The sequence below is a fragment of the Archocentrus centrarchus genome, chromosome 6, assembly GCF_007364275.1.
Source record: "Archocentrus centrarchus isolate MPI-CPG fArcCen1 chromosome 6, fArcCen1, whole genome shotgun sequence".
In the NCBI taxonomy this organism is placed as follows: domain Eukaryota; kingdom Metazoa; phylum Chordata; class Actinopteri; order Cichliformes; family Cichlidae; genus Archocentrus; species Archocentrus centrarchus.
The window spans coordinates 15,812,109-15,829,184 of record NC_044351.1 but is presented as its reverse complement, the minus strand read 5'-3'; the positions used below and the strand labels follow the sequence as shown (position 1 = coordinate 15,829,184).

The following is a 17,076-nucleotide window of genomic DNA, read 5'->3' as shown; positions in this document are numbered from 1 at the left end:
CAGCACAGGAATGAAGTCAGCACAGGTGCAACTTTGTAGGCCTCTTCAGCATCTGTGCATGGCGGCTTTGATGTGGTAGAGAAACAAAACACTAAAACACAGTAAACTGTCATGAAAATGTCGGGTTTTCCTAGTTGGACTTTGAGCTCGGTGAATATTAAAAGCTTTTAAAGCTTTAAAGTCTTCTGTATCACCGCCTCACATTTGCTCCTGTAAGAGACTGATAATTACTCAAAGCATTACCAGAGCTGGCCGTAAGTACAGCTGGCCACAGTTCACGCGTACAGTTTATGAGCAAGAAACACACACCTGGATGAGAATTTTAAAAAATTATTTATAATATGATACAAGGATATTTTGTGCAAGAGGTTGTTGGTGCTGTAAAACCTGTACATTATGAACAAAAGCATTTAAAATTCAATAGCAACCTGAAAGCAGAGCTGGGCCACGATTGTGTCAAATGGCTAACTATCAAGATACAAGCTGTATTATACAAACAGTTCCCACCTGTATACAATGGCTGTATAGGATTAGATTACATATTTATATAAAGTGCAGAAGAAATAAACACTTACAGTGAAAGCCTGAAGTGCTTTATGACTGAGTGTAAACCCACCACCGCATGCGGAAAGCCCCCACATCATATGACCAGGTGGGTGGGCGAAAACAACCTAAAGACTTGGCAGCGCAGCATCACAAACTGTTCACCATAGTTCAGCGGCAGAATATACTGTATACTGTAATACAAAATGTATTAATAGGTTACTATCTGTGCAATATACTGAATATTAAAAATATGACTATGAACAGTTGTGAAAAAGTTCTCTCTCTTTTTTTTAACAATTCAACTGAAGCATAGCACCACAGGCTCTCATGTTTTCCCACCACTGAATACGAAGTAACCTGAAATTCATCCTTATTTCAGAGGAATAAGACATTTTTGACATTAAAGATATAAGAAAATATATGCACTGTTAGTGACTAGATTAAATGTTTTGTATATATTTCATAATTCCGATTTGTCACTATAATGTTTCAAGGTTATAAAAAGCAAGTGAATTCAGTATCACAGTCAAGTCTCAAGAATACAGGAGAGCAAAGAGGCATCAAGCGGTCCATCAGACTCTGTCCAGCACCTCTCCATGCCAAAACAACAGCAGCCAGGGATGGGGGGAAGATTATCTAGGTCTGCTGGGAACCCTACACAAAGACAACTGGAGTTGTAGGCACACAACAGACTGGGTACATGCTTAATACCATAAAATGCAATGTCATTTGTACAACATGGAAGCAGTAATGAAACAAAAACACTGGCTGATATCTGATTTTGGTCCTTACTGAGTTGGTTCTTTTACGTTTCCAGCAGTCTGGATTGAGCCTTTTCTGCTCTTCAGCCAGGGCCTTGGCCTCCATGGTATACATCCTCCTCTCCTCGCTCTTCATCTTCTTCCACTTGTCACCCAGAATGACACTAATGGCTCTGCAGTGAAACGTTAGAGACAAATCGAGACTCAATTTCTCAGAATTTGGACATGCTAAAATCTGTCTGACCCCTTTGCTCTTTTGTCCAGGGTATATAAAAGCAGCCTGCGTGCATTTGATTAAAAAGTTACATTTTTGACCTAAGAAAATAAAAACAGCTGCACCTGGCTTTACTATTGCTTGGAAACAACAACTGAAGCTGGTAAACCAGCTGGGGGGAAAAAAAAAAAAAAAAAGTGAGTGAGTGAGTGTAGAGACTAAAACTTCCTGAATCGTATGCTGGGAGACGCGTCTTCATACACTGGTGTGACGTTTGTTTGGAAATAACTACTACTTGTTTACTACTTGATCCACATATTAGAAATTCTAACCCATCACTGTAAGAACTGCGTCACTAACAATGTAGAAGCATGACCTACAGTGGCCCTGCATTTTTTTTTCTTGGTGTTATTTTATCCTTGCCATCGGGGTTTGAATGGCTAATTAGCGATTCTCTTTATGTTCACCTACAAAGCTTCATTCACTACATCATGGACTTTTCATGTGTACCTCTGGGCTTGGAGGCTCTAGCCTGAAGCACTTAGCAAGATCTAACACAAAAATCATCTGATGTTTTCATATCAAGTTAATTCACACTTCTTTTTTTTTTTTTTAACCTCCACTGTCATTCTCTATCAGAAAATTGGCAGCTTTCCACAGCTGAAAAACATTAAAAATGAAAGAAATAGTCAAGCATCATCAAGAACAATGAGCTGAACAGTCGGGAGCCAGAGGAAGTTAGAGTGGGAAGGGAAAGACAAAGAGACCATAAAGTTGTGGGTATTTTGAATCGTGAAACTTTTCCACATGTTCCTGAATTTAAACAAAAGGTCTGATTAAAAAAAATAAATAATAATAAATAATAATAATAATAATCTAACCAGAAAACCAAGAGATCTAAGTGACTCTTCAGCTGGAAAATTTAATAAATATTTGTTGGTACTGATTTTGATCAAGTCACACAAGCAGAGTTTTGACACCCAATTACGTTGGCCATTCAGGCAGCACATATATAATGTTGAGCCGGCTAGTTTAGGTAAGCGGCAGTTCTCTTTGAGACACTGTCCACGCGGCTGAAAATGATTTTTTTTTTTGCTGTTTTGTGGTGCCGATGGTCTAATTTCATGAAACAACAAAGACTTTTTATTGGCATTAGTGTATGGATCGACAAGCAAACATGAGCAATATAACACTTGTCATTTTTTGAAAAATTAGTCTTGAGCAGTCGCTCTCCAGGTTTTCTGAAGGTCTTTCAAAGTTTTTCATTAGACATTGAATGTGTTTGTTTTGTTTATTTGTTTGTTTGTTAAGCCAGTTAATGCTAACTTGTGACTAGACTGAAAATCTGAGGTAACAGGTCTTGTTGGAAAAAAAAATTAAAATGTTGGTTCTAATTGTTGTCAATATGTATGGAGAAGATCTGTAGAGGTACAAAAATGACTGCTTATATTTGTCTGTAAAACACAGTGGTGGCTCTACAGTTTGGAGCTGCATTTCAGCCAATGCAGCAAAAGCATACCTAGATAGGGTTCCATTGTGTCTTTTTTCTATCAGTCATGGATTGGCCTGACAGAACAGAACAAAAGGCAGAAACATCCAAAGAAGAGCTTTGAATGTCCTTCAAGAAGCCTGGAGAACTATTCCTGAAGACTACTGAGCTGCCTAAGGGAGTTCAGGCTGTGTTGAAGAATAAAGATGCTCATACCAAATACGGACTCTCAGGCTTGTTAGGATTGTACAAACTCTGTCTTTGACTTACATGTGGATTTCCATGCCTGTTTGCACGTTTCAATAAATCATTGCACCCATTTTCCTAGCAAAATATGAGGGGTAGCTCAACACCTATGCACAGTACTGTACCTGGAAAAAATGAGTAAGTGCATTGTATGTCAGTGACTTTTGCACACCTGTTGTCCTTCCCAGGATACATCTGCGTGTACTCCACCCTGTACTTCTTGGCAAAGAGCATGAAGGCATTCATTGGCCGCTTGCATTTCGTAGGTGTGGCACCACTGGCTGTCCCTGAGTTATGGCTCCTGTTTGATTTGTTACTGGAGGAGTGAGGGGAGCTGGAGCGCTCAAGTTTATCACAGTCTGGACTGACAGCACCCCCGCTGGACAAAGAGGCCCTCCGCTGACGAGCCATGCTGCTCAGAACATACACTGCTGAGGAATCTAGTGGGGTAAAGTCATAGCTGCAGGAGACAAGAGGGAAGAGAGAGATTCTCTTTAATTACCTTTTTCTAGTGTGTAGTCTGTTCCCAGGATCTCACTTATAAAACTTACATGCAGCACAACCAGTATTTCTGATAGCCTAGTTTGATGTGAAAATATTTACTATTACTTTGACTTACCATATATGCAAGTGTGTGTGTGTGTGTGTGAGAGAGATTAATAGTTCATAATTATGTCATTTAACTGCAAACAGCTAGATGCCTGTTACCTTCTGAAAGTGTCAAAGACCACTGAGTCATCACAGTTAATGGCATCTGGGTGGTTTGGTGGAAGGCACACATCGCCCAGCTGCATCTCATAGCAAGGGATCCCATGGTGCACCACAGTAAGGCTTGGATAAAAGGAAGCCCACCCTAAAACAGTATACAGCAAACATTTGGTTCACTGGAAGATTCTAGTAGCAAAGACTAATTTAAACAGGAAAGACGGGTGTTGCTGTACCTTTATTCTTGACAAAAAATGGGTGATCCAAACGGCATTCAGCTGTTAGCAGGCCTTCATCTGGTGAGCCCGGGTCAAAGGTCAATTTAAGAACTGCCTGCCCAAAAGATACTGTCTCTTCATGGTTCACCAGTTTAAGTCCATCTGATCCATATCGCTATAAAGGAAAAATACGGCAGTTAAGAAAAGTTTCTATTAACCAGCAAGATGGGTTTAACAAACGTATTAGACCACCTGTCGTAAAAAACAAAAAAATACTGGATTCACTGAACTGAATTCATTTTTTTATACCCAAATTTGAGCCGGCACACTGGACTTCTCTGAGAAGTCGGGAATTAACCAAGAGCAACATTCAACCACTAAAAGAAATTCTTCTTTTCAGGAACGCAAGTTAATAACTGTACTTTGGCATCTCAATCAAAAAATTATAATGTAAATTTATTGTTTCTTTTCTGCTTTTTGTAAGACAGTAAATTTGAAAAAAGTGGATAACAATTATTTTTTGAAAAATATCATTTTGATTAAAGAGCTTGCACATACTGGTAGATTATTTATTTAGGTAATTACCAATACTGTTAATTTAAGGCAGCTGTGGCCTAAACTTTACACTGGGTGGTGGTCTAATAAATTTGTTAAACACTGTACACCTGCACATATATATGAGATCATCACTGCAAATCATTTGTGACTCATTTGTGCACTCAATTACTCGATTACTGTACTCTGTCAGTCTGTCTGCCACTTTGTTATCTATCTACGCCATTATAATGTACCATATACAGATATCCACAATGTTTTACTCACCTAGTCAGATTATCAGAATTTTTAAGACATATTAAAGGCACCATGTGTTGCCTTACCTTAAAAGAGGATGAGGATGGTGGCATGGTTTCATCATCCGAGTCATCATCTGAATCCCCGAGTTCATCAGCTTCCTGCCACTCCACATTAGGACCTCGATGGAAGCGCAGACGAGTTCCTGAATAGAGACAAAACAATGAAACATGATGAACTAGTATGTGGGCTGATATTGCAAAGAGAATGCAGGAACCTGGAGGCAATATGACTGTTTGGACATCAGAGGTGAAAACTGATCTTAAAATGTTTGTGATTCATGCTAATTTTAACAAAATGATCCCGAATGCATGTCTAAGTGTCCTCAGCACATTTTGAAGGCACTGCCTGTCTTCGTCAACAGATCATATTTGAAAGAAAAAAAAAAGAATTTTTGCATTTATGTTTAAACACCAAGCAAACACTATGAGGCATAATTCTCAAAGGTAGTGTTTCAGTACTTTAAAAAGCTCACAGTTAACTCCAATATGTGTGACTGAAGTGACCTCTCGGTGGGTGTGTGTGTGTGCGAGCACTGACATTTGCACATGGACATGTGTGCTTATGTATGAACCTTTTAGGAAGCAATGCCAGGCTGTGGGGGGCCAAGAGTGAGACCATGCCATGTCTTCATCATCAGAAAATGACGATGACATTGAGAAAACCCCGGACTCTGATTCACTGCTGGCCTGTTTGTGATAATTAAGAAAAAAATGACAATCACATCAGCATAATAAATAGGTTGAGTATACATGTTGAGCCTGTAATACAGACAGCCGGGGGGGGGTCACAGGGTCTGCGGGAATGGAAGGTTAGTGAAAGGTTACCCTGACACGCCTGCGCTCCCTGAGGTGGCCTCTGGACGGGTTGGGTGCGCTACTGGCTAACGGAGGCCGGGCATAGGAATGTAAACTATTGCTGTTGCCAAAGATGTGAACTGGAGATGATCTGAAAAACAGTGATAATGTCATAAATATGAGTAGTTAGTTATTTAAACACAAAACCTTGCAGTGGTGATACAGTTGTCATACATAAACTCAAATTTATTGTGAATGTGCGCACCTATATTCAGCTTTATGTAATCCTTTTGTAATTAAAACTGGTTTTGCACACTCCTAGCTGTAATGTTGCACACACCAACTACTGTTAAGAATTAGCTCAAGTTTCAGGGTTATTTTGCCACATATTTTCTAAGTTGTTTTGCTAAACCATGAATCTTGTCTTGTGAACTTACCCCCAGGTCTACTGGGGTGTACTTGCTGTTACTACATGTAACGTTGCCCCTGTGTTTATGTCATATATTGGTATCCCATATATGTAAACTTCTACAAACCTTATGTGTGGGGCATCCTTCAGCAGAGGGCTCTGAGGACTGGTGGCTATGTTAGCCAACTCAGCAAGCCAGTTGGTGCTAGGAGAGCAGCTGAGCTCCTGGTGAGACACTGCTCCAACCTGAAATAACCCGGGAGACCTCTGGTCCTCCTCCACCTCCTGCAGCTCTGGCATATCGTCTGAAGCAAGAAATTTCAGTACTATTCATGCTCATATCTGAAAGGCTCCATTTGCAATTTTTTTTTGCATAATTTTACCATATTCCATGTGGCACCCAGGCGAGGAAGGCAGGTCCTCATTACACTTGAGGGGCTCGTATGACACATCCATTTTCACGATGTTCTGCTGTTTCCTCTTCTTTCTTTCTTTCTTTCTTTCTTTTTTTTTTTCAAGAATAGGCTACAGTTCAGCTTACTCCGCATCCATCATCATACTCTGACACATCACCTGGTTTTAGACGAAAACAAAAGACAAATTAGAGCTTTCATAAGCAAAGTGAAACTGCTGCCAAGTTCAATTTATATGGCATCTGAATTAGAGCTGAGTAATAACCAGTCGCACTTAATGAAAATAAAGTCTTTGTATTGAAGATGTATGTGTGGGGGGTGGGGGGTAATGGTTGTATTAGAATGCGGTAGAGGAATCCATTGAAAGAAAAACAAAGACTGTAGCACCCACCCAAGTTATTAGAGATCATCATCACAACAAACAAAAACACCAGTTAGTAGTAAGTCACTGCATATCATGTATGGCACCAATATTACGGAAAAGGAACAAAGCCTTTAGGGAATCCTTTGTCTCTGAATCGACACGGCAAACCTCTGTGAACAGTCATGTGACCCGCTGCGTGGAGGCCTTGTTTATAAACTTAAAAGGGTTTGACGCATGCGTACCAGAGCTCATTCATTCATAACTGCGCAGCGAAAGCGATAAATAGCAGAAATTAATCTTAAAAAGTGTCGCACAGACCGTGGAAAGCATCGACTTCCAAGAAATGTGCATGAATGTCAATGACGGAGTACAATCTATAATTCTTATTGGGAATTGATGTCGTCTTATTCGACAGTCAATGTAAGAAAAATCGTTAAAAACATAAAGGAAACTGCGACTTCCTCAATTTAACACATTTAAAGGCAAAAACTGACGACCACTAACGTTTCGATAACCGATCAAAGGCCGCGGCAGGTTCTGACACCGTTGTTTCGACTTCGCAAGCAGGGATACAAGAACAACATAATAACGTTCAGAAAACGCTTAAAAAGTAATATATTGTCCAAACAGACGGTTTGGAGGGGCTCGGCCTGCTCTTTCCCAAACCTTTAAACTCAGCAACAGTTTCCTTCGCTCAAACCTAGAAGCTCTCGGGTCTAATACTGTAAACAAAAGAATGTCAACAAGTTGAGGCATGACGCAACCTCTTTGCCCCGTTCAAAATGAATGACACGAAAACCTCTAGAAACATTTTAACGACATTTTCACATTATTCAAAGCGGCTCCTACAAATTTAAAGAACTGTTTTAATAAACCCAACTGCTGTCGGATGGGTTTGTTGCAACAAAAACAACAAGCGTCAAAGCGGAAAAAAAAAAAATCTATCGATCTCAATCTCTCAGTCGACATCAAATTAACGCGTGACAACCACGCTTAAACATAATACAAGAATTGTAAGGACACGAGTCTCACGAAGACCAAGTTAAAAATTACTTTAAACCTTTTATTTATTCGAAAAAACTAGTCAACTTCCCCACTTACCAGAGCTGTCGACATCAAGTAACTCTGTGGCATTCACTCGAGGGGCGGGAACAAGTGTCTCCAGAGAAAGCTCCCCATTGGTGCACAAGAACATCAACAAGAAGAATTCGGATATTCTATTGGATGATACGGTTGAGAAACATATGAAAGGTGTGGCCTAGTTTGTTGTTTATCCTCTCATTGGATGAAAGTATATGCCTGTTACTAGCCAGTAACAGCTGATTGGCAATGACAGGAACAATGCATGATCATTTTTTTTATCTGCAGTGTTGCAGCTACTGCAAGAAATACTCGCACATATCACTCTGAAGATAAAATTCTCTCCCTTGTAATGAAATAATCTCCTACAAGATGTGGTGACTGGCTGAAGAATGAATGAGTGAATATGTAAATTGTGAATGCAGTGGACTTTTTCATCACTATGACAAATACTGATATGAAACACAAATACAAAAAAGAAAAAACCTTTATTGACATGAAAAGTGAAACATACAGTACTTTCAGCCAGTATTGTGGTTTTGCCTTCAAAAAATTACCAGTCCTACCAGGGGGTGAGGGGGTGGGAGTGGGGGGAATAAAATCCGCATGTTCAACCAGTTAAACAATTTAAGCTCCAGACAAAATACAGAAGACTTCAATACTTTAAAAAGAGAGAGAAGAAGTAGGAGACAGGACCCACTTTAGATTCCTGTTGAGCGTGAAACTGTATAGGTTGTTGGCAGAGGTAGACAGCAACAATGGATGTCATAATAATGTATGCTTCACCTATGCAAAAACAGTAGTACCTCAATTTTACATTGAAACACAGAAAACTTAGTTGCCTTAAGAAGTTGCCTATAGTGACTACTGTCTTGTTGGGCAGCTCATTAAGTTTAAAGTGGGCCTATAATAATAATAACAGTAAATACTCAGTTTTAAAATTGTACAGCAATGTGTTGTGTATTGTTACAAAACTATCAGCTATCTCTCTGAGCGTTGCTTTTTTGAAAAAGAAAAGCTTAGTATTCGGCTAACGGCCACAAACACTTAGCAACAGTGATCCATGGTTTATGAGCATGTATTCAAGGGACTCGATCTTATGATAAACAGGAATATATTTTTGTAAAAGTTTTAAGGTACTGCCAAGTCTTTTGTAATCAAAATGTCAAAGAGGTTATCCTTTACAAACCGTTCATCCTTTCTCTGGTTTGGGCTCTTGTACATGTGACATTTGCTCACACTTATTCAGTAAGAAATTAGCTTTGGCTTTTGACTTTGACACATAATGTTTAGAAATTTACAAATGATATAATATTGTATGTGTGGCTATAACACTGTGGAGAAAATGTGAAAGTTAAGAAAAATGTTCAAATTACAAGCAAACAATGCACCTGACACTGACAAGTAAAATGTACACTTACATTTTTAAGGTGAGTGCTGCGGGAAATGGTTTTGTTTGTTTTTTTTCTTTGTAAAACAAGCTTTAAGCAACTCTGCTTTGGCTTACTTCAGTCATAACTTTCTGTGGCAAACTCTAATAAAATGAACCTTGTCTCAAGGGAATCTGACCATGTCTGTTTTATATATCTGACACTCAAATGGTTTATGTAGGTGGATATTCACATTTCTTGTAAGAAAAGCTGTTTAAGTGGTTACAAGCCTTTTTCCATCCGCTCATTCACAGTCCATTGCAGTCACTTCATGCAGTCTGTTGCTCAATTTCAGGGCTACTGCCAAACAGGGTCACCAGCTGCTCCTCATAGTTAGCAATGTTTCTCTTCATGATGTCCATGCATGGGCCTAGCAATCTCTCAAAGGCTTGAACATCCATGACTGATAAAGAAAGAGCACAGATACAGTCAGAACTTTAAGGTGAATATTAAAGCATAAAGTAAAATAATATGTGTTTTACTGGGAAATGCACATCACTGACACAACATATGAATGAACACAAAATGTACCCAAGCATTTGACACTGCCCACAGCATAGGCAGATGCGGCTCTGGGTTTGTTTGTGACGAGAGCCAGCTCCCCAAAATACTGGCCCCTGGAGCATGTAGCGATTTCCACCTCCTCTTCTTCTTGGTCTGTTTTTGTCTAGCAGAAAACAAAATGTGTTTTGTATGTTTAAATTTAAAAATCACACACAAATATTTTATCAGAGGCTTGTCTAAAGAGAGGCGGTGCAAACTTACCCGGCTTCTCTTCATAGTGATTCTAACTTGGCCAGATTCAACAATGTAGAAGCAATCTGCTAAATCACCCTGTGACACAAAGCAGTACGATAATTGCAAAGGAGCAAAAAAAGAAAAAAAAAAAAGAAAAACAGAGTATTATCCACTGTTTATAAATGTAGAAAATAAAAATGTCCATTAAAAACAGATCATACAAAGACATCAGTCACCTGAGCAATAATCTGCTGTGAGTCACTGTACACCCTGGTGGACAGCACGTCTACTACCTTCATTCTCTCTGACACCTGTGCATGAAAACATATTTGGTTTGCAATGGTTTCATTGTAAACACTGTAAATACTTAGTGTACTTTCTTAACGCTGAAGGACAAAGCTAATCTTAACCTCTAAAGATGTAAGCAGGGGTAGTGTTTCAATGAATGCTTCATACAGCTTCCTCTTCTTGGCATTGTTTTTCACTATGATCCTCCTGAATGTCAGACGATCCTGAAACACACATTTAAAGCTTCATGTTAACTGTGAATTCTCCTGCTCGCTCCTGCTTTAAAACTAGATTTTCTGATGACATTAAACCTCAGAGTATATACATAATAATGTTATACACTTTCTTCCGCTTATAATTTTCAGGGTCGCGGGTGGGGGGGCTGAAGCCTATCCCAGCTGCCATAGGGTGAGAGGTAGCCTGGACAGGTCGCCAGTCTGTCACAGAGAGACAGACAACCATTCACACCTATGGGCAATTTAGAATCACCAATTAACCTAACCCCACTAACTGCATGCCTTTGGACTGTGGGAGGAAGCCAGAGTACGCAGAGAGAACCCACACAGGCACAGGAAAAACATGCAATCCATGTTTTCTATTATCTGCCTGGCAGATGATGGATTCAAACCCAGGACCTTCTTGCTTTGAGGCAACCACTACGCCACCATGCGTACCATATTGATCTATGTTAATAATATATAGAGGAACCTTTATACAAATACTGATATACAATTTTAAAAATGGTGCCAAGCCTAAAACAAAGGAATAATGGCCAGACAGCATGGTCAATAGCAGGATGCAGTTACATACTGTGCTGTAGGAAACATAATTGACTGCAGAGGGCGCCCTGCAGCTAATAAACCTTTTTCCTCATCCAAAGGCTCATGGTATAACGGCTGCTACTGTATAGCTGGACCCACACCAAGTTAATATCCTACCCCTTGTTTATAACATCCGACTCTAAATAAAGGACCAGATGTTTGATTGGATGCATTTTTGGTAGCAACCTTCCTCCTTGACCTAAACTGATTGCTGGTCAAACAGGACTTCCTGCTTGTGACTTGAGACTCAAAAAGCAAACTACAAGTGTTCAGGTCAGCAGGGAATACAGCAGAAATCTACCCAGTCTGCACTGAGAGGACATAACAAAGATGTTACCCACAGTTTAATGACAGCGCTCATAGTCACTAATAAACAGCTGCTTCACAGAAAGAAGTCAAACAGCAACTGGATACTGAAAACAGCTGTTGTTATAAAACAGTTCCGTGTTGGTTTTGCTTAAGCAAAATAACATTCAGCTGAATTTTAACAATAAACAGATCAGAGCCTGGGGGTGAAGCAGCTGTTTTCACCTTAATTTGTATTCACCTAATGATGGCTTCCACACTGCCACAGATAAACTCACCGTATATTTAAATCATGACAGCTGACAGCACAGCGTGCTATAAAAACCCGATTAAGGATCCAACTGTGCTGTTGCAGGGGGATGTAATGGTTTACTCACTAGGCACCAAAGGGCTCCAGGTGAAGTGGCGATTATTGTGGCTGCCCTGGGGGTGTTGTACATCAGCGCCAGTTCTCCAAAGCTGCCTCTGTTGTCATAGCAGCCCACCAACTTTTCCATGCCATCAATCTTCACGAAAATGTTAAACGTGCCACTGAATGAAAATACAGCAGAGAGAGAGAGAAAAAAAACAAAACAATGAGAATAGATACAAACACAAAACGGTCACACACTGAAAACTTTACTTAGCCCAAAATAATGATTTCAGGCTTTATTTTGCAGCTCTGTTCATTTTCTAAGTTAAATAAATTATGATGTAATTCAAAATTCACAAGTAAGTTAAGCCCACCTTTCGATAACATAGAAGTTGTCCCCATCGTCATCTTGATCAATGATGTGTTCCCCTTCTGTGCAGAACTTCTCGAACATGGCGTCCAGCACCTGAGACATCTCTTCCTGTCATGGTGAAAAATGGCGGTCAAACAGTGAAACCATTGTGCTGATTACACTCAGAGCTTCCAAAAAAATAACCATCTCCAAAAAGCAGGCACGGTGCACCTGGGCATGTGGCAAAAAGGCTGCTGGCCTCAGGCCACGATCCCCTTTGCTTAATTTAATAGATGGCAGGGCAAAATTCAGAGAAGAACTTATAGAATAATCCACTCACAGGATCCAAATTCTTGAACAGAAGAATGTCCCTACATGCTTCCTGTAGTCTTTGCCTCTGCTCATCAGTTTTAGGGTGAGTGACCTAAAACAAAAACCACACTTCAGATTCATAATTTCAGAAGAGTTAAACCAATAATGCAAATTACATAATTGCATCATTGGATGCAGTTTACCCGTGGCTCTTTATCCTCATCATCTTCATCAGGATTGAATGCTTCAGCACACACTGCATGACAGAGACACACAAATAAAATATAAATTTTTATATTTATATTTTAATGAGTTGATGAGTAGTAATTATTTGTCCATATTCATTGGTTGTTGCAGCCTGTCGATGAACCATAATGTTGATCATATTGAAGCATGCAGGTCTCTCTGGGATCTTTGCTTTTTCAAAAAACTTTTAGTGATTTCACCCTGCAGTGTCAGTCTACCAGATCTTTATTTAAAAAAAAAAAAAAAAAAGAACATTTAGGAGGAAAACGATGCTTTACATAACATTTCAAAGACAAATGTTCATCTTGAGATGGCCCACGGCACAGACTTCATCCCAGTCAAACAAAAATAATCCAAATTCCAGGGATGATTCAGCACCATTTCATGCAATAAATCTTGTAATAAAGACAACTTTTCTCATCTTGAGTACAGAAATATGGGGTGATGCATGATGGTACTCAAACCGCATTTCCTTCCTATATGTTAACAGGAAGATGGAGATGTAGAAAGATGTAACAGAAACAAAACTTTAACTTGGAATAATGTAAACTGGAAAAACAGTAAATGCCAAGCATAATGATAACTTAATTAAATTTATTTTCATTTCAAATACAAGCATTAAGGTGTACCAAGTAGAAGACGATAAAAGGTAAGACATATACTAAAATTGTTACTAAATAATTCTCATTGCTTCCATTCAGAAAGGCAAACATGCAGCTATCCAAACACAACAAAGTTATGTGAAACTACAACTTTACTATTACCACATTACTCATTGACAGGTCCCAGACAAAGTGCTTTCACAAGCTCTAATAAATCAACACTATTACAGTAAGTGGAAGATGGTAACAAAAGACAGATGGAAAAATAGTTAAGCATCACTTGTACTGAAACCAATCTGAATCACTGCCTCACTATTCGTGTGTCATAGAAAGTTTTTTTTTTTTTTTTATGTTTCCAGCAGAGACACTGTCCAGATTTTTTCCTCTTTGACACAACAGGGAGATGATAACTCACCTGATGCTCTTCGGATGAATCTGTTTATCACAGGGGCTGAAAAAGAAGAAGCATATAAGCATCTTAGATTTCATCATAAAGGAAGTCCAGCCATCACAGACTGTGTTATTGTTAGGAAGGCTTAAGTTGTTGTGTTTCTACATCTACAGCACAGGTGGAGTGGGCTCATTAGGGTCTATATTCAGCTGAGTAAAATCTGAATGGGGACAGCTGCTTTGAAGTGGATTTTAGTCTCTGAATCAAATTTAAATGAGAAGAAAATTCAAATGAAAACACAGCAATAAAAGTGCTACACAATAGGTCAGTATGAAATATACATTAGACAGGAGGTCTCATCCGTTAATGGCCTGCCTGCCAGTGTTGAATCTCATTGAAATATCATTAAGACAACGGAAGACTTATGGAGCACAAAAGATGACACAAAACACGGCAGTTGTTAAAAACTGCATGTGGGGTATTTCTCCTTATGTAACCATCGCAGCCAGTCTTGCAGAAGCCACCACTCATTGGGATGCTGTGTCAGAGCTCTGGCTTGCTTCTGGCTGCACCTCATTACAATCTTGCAGCAGTCACTGTGTTAAATACTTTAGGAAATGTAGGCCTGTCGACGGCACATCATGTACTGCTTGCATCATATAGTAGCTTAAGTTGTAGATCTTTATAAGCTTTGTCATATTTTTTTGCTACATAACCTCATCAGGGTAGGCCCACCGGGCCCGCACCTGAGACAGAAAATATTCTTATGGCCTAAAGGTGCCAGTTTTTTTTTTCTTTCTTTTTTATAAAACAAACATACAAACCGCAGTCTGCAGGTGCTATTCTTTGACCGCATCCTTATCAGAAAAACGCGTGCTCACGGATGGAGAGCAAAACACATTCATGAACCATCATTCAGCCTCCATGACCATATATGGCAAATGACAGAGCCGTTGTAAATGTATGGCGGCAGGCGGCGGAGCGTCGCTGCTCCCGATGTGTTTCCTCATTCTCTCCCACAGAACAGCAACGGTGCACCCATCCATACATGCTTATAATTCAAAGTAAAAAAAAAAAAAAAAGATCTGGAGGCACATGCAGCATCCTCCTGACAGAGGTTACAGTGAATCTGTTAGCCCACCTATGAATTCCTCGTCATCGTCGTCGTCCTCCTCTCCGTTTTCCGAATCGATCTGCATGGCTTCGTCAATGAAATTGACCGCTTTCCCAGGTCTCGGGGCCGAATTTTGGTCATTGCCAAATGAGGCCTCTTTGGTCTCGCTCTCCTTAAGCTGGGTGAAGTACTGTAACGCAAACTCAAGCAAGTCCCTGGGCTGATTCCTCAACACTTCCACGGTAAAGCTCTGTAACAGCTCCGTCAGTCCTTCAGGAATTTCTATACTCATTCCTGTTATCAGTCTATGAATGTGGACAAAACCGGTTTGCTGCGAATCTCAATAGAAATCAGAAGCGCACAGATGAGATTTTCTTTTTTTTTTGAAAAGCCAAAATGAGCAGACGGGTGTAGTCAGACCACCCGCTCAGCAAGCCCTTCACAGCGGATCCTCTCTTTTTCTTGAATGAAAATGGCTCAGGATTTTTGGTCCGAACATCTTCTGCTGCTTCTGGCTAGGAAACCCACGCATGTGACCCAGGAATCCATGGCAACCACCTATCCAGAGATTGCGTATGAGCAGCAGCGGCGCAGAAGCTGCAGTCAGTCGCAAAATACAAATGATGGGAAAGAGAAGCCCTAGGGAAGGCTCTTTCAGTCATAGATCGATTTTTCACTAACAGAGATTAGATCAAATATCCTAACGCCATAAGATGTCGTGAGGCATATATGTTCTCCCTGTGTTCGTTCACTCATACTTTACCCTAAACGAATTCAAAATGTGATAAAATAAGAATAGGCACACCATATAGCATCAGAAATCTATTTTATAAAAAACATAGGCAGGCTAAATACAAAAAGGTACTAATGCAATAATAAACATTACATCTGGGGAGATGATTATTGAAACCTGAATTAAAAACTAGTTACTGATCCTATACAATCCTATATGATATGATAATGTCACATATCATTTATAATTAAACAGGTATACATCAAAACCTTAAGATATCTCTAATATTTTAAGGTTATCTTACAGGGGTATCAATGAAGATCAATCCTGTATGCAAATGATGTTATCAGCTAAATTCCATTTATTAACTGAATTTCTTTAAGGCGCTAATAGGAAAAGCTCATTAAAAAGAGAGCATTATAGTAGCGCAGAGGTTCTTGTTCCAGAGGGAGAAAAAAATAATAAATCTGCTGCATGTTGTCATGAGACCTGTCAGAACATTGCGCCGATGCCGTGGAAGTTTCATTTCAGAATGAAACATTTTCCCATATCATGGTGGGATTGTGCAGCTTATAAGTGTTGCCAGGTTGAACATTTAGTACATTAACAGTACATAGACATCTTTCGCGAGTTAGACAAATGATACTGTGCTGTGGATTTCAAAATTACTGATCCACAAAAATATACACCCACTATATGGAGTTAAGGTTTAGTTTACACTTTCTCATGCTAGAAGCATTTCTAGGATTGACATGTGTTCATACACCTGTAAAACCACCATCTCTCAATGCAGTTGATCCAAAGAGCTTAAGAGAACAAAATAAGGTGATGAGGGTTAAACTGGAATGCAGAGCAAATGGAAAATGGCTTCAGAAGAACAGGAAAGAGGAGTTTTACAAGCATTTAGTCCAGGATTTAAGGACAGAGGGAAGTCTGTGGCTCAGTGACCTGAAGTCATGACATGTGGTGGTACTACTACCACAGTATTAAAAACTCCAAGAAAGCCAATAATATCCTCATATTGTGTTGGCATTTCAAGGTTTCCAGCAGAGGGAAAGTTAGCAAGAGGGAACCACTTGAGGAAACAGATAATAACTGTGCTAAAGGAGCACAGCTATTATCTGCCATGGTTATCATTCCTCTGCGGCTCCACTATGACACCCCTCCCCCTGCTGTGGCCCATATCTGTCACCCTTTATTAAGGAAGGCACCGCATTTTCTCACTCTGGCGAATGGGAGCATGTCGATGGAGTGACCTGTAGTGCACCACTGCTGCAGTTTGGCTGTTAGCTTTCAA

The 17,076-nt window shown here is 39.7% G+C and overlaps 2 protein-coding genes across 2 annotated transcripts; both read right to left on the bottom strand.

Annotated features, from left to right (window-relative positions):
* Nucleotides 1-314: 314 nt before the first annotated feature.
* hbp1 (HMG-box transcription factor 1) lies at nt 315-8,162 on the bottom strand. The gene is made up of 11 exons (XM_030732355.1): nt 8,116-8,162; nt 6,621-6,810; nt 6,365-6,542; nt 5,859-5,979; nt 5,606-5,720; nt 5,058-5,176; nt 4,198-4,354; nt 3,965-4,109; nt 3,429-3,716; nt 1,339-1,480; nt 315-1,200 (listed from the first exon to the last, which is right to left on the bottom strand). Exons 2-11 carry the CDS (start codon nt 6,691-6,693, stop codon nt 1,183-1,185), a joined length of 1,356 nt encoding a protein of 451 aa, XP_030588215.1. The 5' UTR covers nt 6,694-6,810; nt 8,116-8,162; the 3' UTR covers nt 315-1,182.
* A 401-nt stretch (nt 8,163-8,563) lies between these two features.
* Nucleotides 8,564-15,596, bottom strand: prkar2b (protein kinase cAMP-dependent type II regulatory subunit beta). The gene is made up of 11 exons (XM_030732372.1): nt 15,074-15,596; nt 13,957-13,992; nt 12,897-12,949; nt 12,722-12,805; nt 12,404-12,510; nt 12,055-12,208; nt 10,673-10,774; nt 10,499-10,573; nt 10,290-10,358; nt 10,056-10,191; nt 8,564-9,927 (listed from the first exon to the last, which is right to left on the bottom strand). The coding sequence occupies exons 1-11, from the start codon at nt 15,336-15,338 to the stop codon at nt 9,794-9,796; spliced, it is 1,215 nt and encodes a 404-aa protein (XP_030588232.1). The 5' UTR covers nt 15,339-15,596; the 3' UTR covers nt 8,564-9,793.
* Nucleotides 15,597-17,076: the final 1,480 nt, after the last annotated feature.

Coding starts and splice junctions, on each gene's coding strand:
- prkar2b (XM_030732372.1), bottom strand. CDS start 15,338: ATGAGTATAGAAATTCCTGAAGGACTGACGGAGCTGTTACAGAGCTTT. Junction 12,806..12,896: donor ATGAGGATAAAGAGCCACGG/GTAAACTGCATC, acceptor TTTTTGTTTTAG/GTCACTCACCCTAAAACTGA. Junction 10,574..10,672: donor CCCTGCTTACATCTTTAGAG/GTTAAGATTAGC, acceptor TTTCATGCACAG/GTGTCAGAGAGAATGAAGGT.
- hbp1 (XM_030732355.1), bottom strand. CDS start 6,693: ATGGATGTGTCATACGAGCCCCTCAAGTGTAATGAGGACCTGCCTTCC. Junction 5,980..6,364: donor AAGGATGCCCCACACATAAG/GTTTGTAGAAGT, acceptor ACTGTTTTTCAG/ATCATCTCCAGTTCACATCT. Junction 5,177..5,605: donor CTGGCATTGCTTCCTAAAAG/GTTCATACATAA, acceptor GTCTCTATTCAG/GAACTCGTCTGCGCTTCCAT.